Source organism: Sinocyclocheilus grahami, unplaced genomic scaffold, assembly GCF_001515645.1.
Source record: "Sinocyclocheilus grahami isolate Dianchi unplaced genomic scaffold, SAMN03320097.WGS_v1.1 scaffold613.1, whole genome shotgun sequence".
NCBI lineage: Eukaryota > Metazoa > Chordata > Actinopteri > Cypriniformes > Cyprinidae > Sinocyclocheilus > Sinocyclocheilus grahami.
The window spans coordinates 394,808-399,527 of NW_015505792.1; the positions used below are offsets into that span (position 1 = coordinate 394,808).

Sequence of the window (4,720 nt, forward strand, 5' to 3'; positions counted from 1 at the left end):
TGTGTGTGTGTGTACGACAGTGAGTCTGTGTGTACGAGAGGGAGTGTGTGTGTGTGCGAGAGTGAGTCTGTGTGTGTGTGTGTGTGTACGACAGTGAGTCTGTGTGTGTGTACGACAGTGAGTCTGTGTGTACGAGAGTGAGTCTGTGTGTGTGTACGAGAGTGAGTGTGTGTGTGTGTACGACAGTGAGTCTGTGTGTACGAGAGTGAGTCTGTGTGTGTGTACGAGAGTGAGTGTGTGTGTGTGTGTACGACAGTGAGTCTGTGTGTACGAGAGTGAGTCTGTGTGTGTGTACGAGAGTGAGTGTGTGTGTGTGTGTACGACAGTGAGTCTGTGTGTACGAGAGTGAGTCTGTGTGTGTGTACGAGAGTGAGTGTGTGTGTGTGTGTACGACAGTGAGTCTGTGTGTACGAGAGTGAGTGAGTGAGTCACACATACACGCACACTCACGCGTACACACCTGCGATCTTGATGTTGAGGTTGTGGTCCAGCAGCAGGTTTTCTGCCTTCAGGTCTCTGTGGACGATGTTCCTGCAGTGACAAAAATAAACCGCCGCTACGATCTGCTTGAACTTCCGCCGCGCGTCTTTCTCCGCCATCCGTCCGTGAGCCACGAGATGATCTGAGAAACACACGGGAGCAGAAACACCTCAGAGACATTCAACACTGTTCTGGTGAACTGATTCTTCTGAATCAGAGTCCTGTCTCACCGAAGATCTCTCCTCCGCTGGCGTACTCGGTCACCAGATAGATCAACCGCTCCGTCTCCATCACCTGCCAAACACACACAGACTCAGCCAATCACACTCAACCCAACACAAACCACAGACCAATCAGCTGCGAGCGTGAGGGAGGGGGCGGGACCTGGTACAGACGGATGATGTGAGGGTGTCGCAGCATCTTCATGATCTGAACCTCCCGGAAGATCTTCTTCAGATTCTCATCGTCCAGCTGAGTCTTATCCACGATCTTGATCGCAACCTGAGAGACAGATCACAATATCAGCATAAACACTAATGTACTTCATTAGCAAAAATACAGGCTGTTTACGGCTGCCAAGCAACATGATGATCAAAAAGCTTCTATAAATGAATTCATGTTAAATTCAACTGATGTGCAGATACTTGTGTGTGTGTGTCAAATCAGATGGAGAAGAAGCAGACAGCAGCGACTGTTCCAGTAACACTGACGCACAGTGTGTGTGTGTGTGTGTGTTTGTGTGTATTTTAAGCATGCGCTTCTATTAATATCACTGGATCTGCTCCAGCTACAGTGATGCAATCAGACTCCAGCTGACCCTGTGCGGCCTGAACAACATCTGGACACACACACACACACACACACACATTGATCGCAGGACCGGAGAACAGCAAGTTCTTGCTCATGCAAATTGGTCCAAAATGAGGAAACCAGCAGCAGCAACACAAACATCAGACACACAAAAACAATCTAATAGTGTGTGTGTGTGTGTGTGTGAGAGACAGTATGGATGTTGTTTATTTATCCACTGCATTATACACAATCACACTTCAACACACAGTTACATCATATATAAAACACGCTGTACACATATTGTGAACATATAAGGTTTTCTTCAAAACACATAATTATTATTTTATAATCATCACGCACTGTTTTCACAGCATCAAACTTTACACGACACAGTTTTCAACTAAAAATTAAAAACTTAAGCATTTTGGCCATTCATTTAAATAACGACAGTCTTTTGAAAACAGGTTTCAAAGTAGTGTCTCTTTACAAAAGCGACATCGCCAACTACTGGCCTGGCATGACTAATGCCGCATTTTTAACGAGTTTTGGGCAGATCCGTGTGAACAGAGATTGTTTTGACAATTCTGTTGTTGTACAAATTTTTTTAAAACCCCAAAAGGAAAATGTTTCTGTTTTGTAGCACATTGTTGTCATATAAACGTACCCCAAAGCCCAAAGTATTCTTCACGTTTTACGCGTATGCGAGGGACAGTGTACAGTGCTCAGACTCAGAATAGTACACGTTCCACTCGATTTTTGTAACATTGTGTACTTTGTACGCCGCAGGTCGCACATGTGCATTGAAGTTATTTAGCAGTAATCCGTTTTTCCACAAAGTGGCAACACTATCCCGGGCCGTTGTTTCACAGTAGAAAACGAAACTACAGAAACAGAACAACAACAAAAACATAGTGGAAATTGCAACAACAGACGCTCACAATGACAAGCGCTTGTGAACGACAGGGTATGAGACAGCTCAGATTAGTTTCAAAAGAGTTCAGAAATATTTGTTATCGGTCATAAGTAAACAGGGAAAAACAGAGCAGACACTGGACATGGATGACGCCTTCTAGAGCGCACGTGTCGAACGCACGCATACGCGCACATCAAATGGCAATACATTTGTTACAGTATTTTCCAATCTTTGTTAATGTTAATAATAATATCAGCTCAGCTCCATTAAATAACAGATTTTGGATTTGAAGACGTTTACTGTGCAGAGTCCAAATATATTCCAGATCAGTTTGTCACATCACATTCAAAACGGAGAGTGTGTGTGTGTGTGTTGTGCTGAGTAAGCGCCTGTTTCCTGCACACAGAACAAGCCAGCAGAGAGAATCACACACACCGGTGTGCACCGCTGCATGTTGAGCCGCAGACGCTCTGCTCTGACGTCAGCGTGACACCGCTAGCAGCATCCGACCGAAGCTACAGCCGCGACACACTCAACGCCTCAGAATATCATCAGAACACAGGATCACACATCATCAGAGCACACACACGTGACGGTATCAGCAGAAACACTGAGACATCCGCAGGATCTGGTCCCAACACCAACACCACACACTCACTTCAGCATCAAATCTGAACAAACTCTGAATGCTTCATTTCATTCTTTTTTTTATTAATGTACTATAGTAGTTATTTTTTAAATTATATATATTTTAATTGTGAAATATTATACATCATGCTACACTACTGTTCAAAAGTTTGGGTTCGGTAGATTTTTTGAAAACAAAAATTAATACTTTTATTCATCAAGCATGCATTAAACTGATAATTTATAATGTAACAAAACATTTCTGTTTCAAATAAATGCTGTTCTTTTGAGCTTTCTATTCATCTTTGAATCCTGAAAAATAAAATGCATCACGGTTTCCACAGAAATATTACTGTGTTCAACATGGATAATAATCAGAGATGTTTCTGGAGCAGCAGATCAGCATATTATACTGATTTCTGAAGATCATGTGACACTGAAGACTGGAGGAATGATGCTGAAAATACAGCTGCGCATCACAGACATACATTACAGTTTAACAGAGATTCACATAGAACACAGCTGTTTTAGATTGTAATAATATTTCAGCGTTTTTACTGTGTTTTCAATCATATAAATGCAGCCTTTGTGAGCAGAAGAGACTTCAGACTTTAAATCTTCTGAACACAGTGTACTTACTGCACTGTCACTGATTAATTACTGCTGTCTAACTGTAATGATGATCAGTGTTAGTAACCACCAGAATCACACAAACTCAGATGTAAATGTCTGGATGCATTACAGTAATCAGAATGAGGCTTGATTTGCATTACGCTAATGAAATATTAGAGGAAAAAGTGCTTAACTGTCATAATTCCAACAATGCAAAATATAGTTTCATATTGCTTTTCCTTTCATTTGCGATGAAAAATAAGCTGGTCATGTTCATGTGAACAATGACAAAGTACTAGAACTGACCATCACACACACACACACACACACACACACCTGTTATCTGATATCAGCCTGGATTAAGACACGGACAGATATAAGAGAGAGAGAGAGAGAGAGAGAGAGAGAGAGAGAGAGACATTCCAGATGAGAGCAGGTCTCAGCATGTTAACTGGCTTACACAGCTGAGCGTCTGCGCTCACACACGTCACTGCTGAACACACACACACACACACACACACACACACACACACTCAGACCGATGGACGACTATCAGCTCAGAGTCTGAGACACACTGATGTTTATCTGAAGACACACAAGCACCAATCACAGCTGGCCTCTGGATCATGTGACAGTCCTGATCTGCGAGCGCAGGATCCGGCTCTAGCTGCTGATTCTTCAGAATTCATCTATTCATTCAATGCAATGTTCTGCCACAATTTGTTTATTTTTTAACTGAGGAATCAAAGTTTTGAATAATAACATCGGCAAATGTTACACTTAGACTCGCCACCAATCCGCCAGTGCTAAGAGTTGATGTGATGTGCCGCTCTGTGAAGGAGCGTAACGCAGAACACATCGCTAGTGCTGATATTCACACAGAACGCGTTTGAGCTGAGAAACAGAAGACGCGGCGGGGAAAACGAGATGCCAGCTGAGCTTCTTTAAAGGGTTAGTTCACCCAAAAATGAAAATTAGGCTGTTTCACTGTCCCCCGATGCATCCTAGGTGTATATGACTTTCTTCTTTCAGACGAATCCAGTCGGAGTTATATTAAAAATTGTCTTTGATCTTTCAAGCTGTTTAATGCCACTCAGCGGGTGTTGCATGCTTCAATCCAAAAGAAGTTAAAGCGGTCATATGATGCTTTTTTAAAGATCATTATTTGGTGTATTTGGTGTAACAGAATATGTTGACATGCTTTAATGTTCAAAAAACACATTATTTTTCAAATACTGTACATTATTGTAGGTCCTCTATGCCCCGCCTCTCTCAAACGCTTCGTTTTCTACAAAG

The 4,720-nt window shown here is 42.3% G+C and overlaps 1 protein-coding gene across 1 annotated transcript in view; it reads right to left on the bottom strand.

The window, feature by feature from the left end:
• LOC107557633 (serine/threonine-protein kinase SIK3 homolog) overlaps positions 1 to 4,720 on the bottom strand; it is a 60,131-nt gene that overhangs the window by 39,567 nt on the left and 15,844 nt on the right. Inside the window, exons 2-4 of the mRNA XM_016241111.1 lie at positions 865 to 981; positions 711 to 774; positions 461 to 622 (exon numbers count right to left, since the gene is read on the bottom strand). Of these exons, the coding sequence (XP_016096597.1) occupies positions 461 to 622; positions 711 to 774; positions 865 to 981 (343 nt within the window). The remainder of the gene's footprint in view (positions 1 to 460; positions 623 to 710; positions 775 to 864; positions 982 to 4,720) is intronic.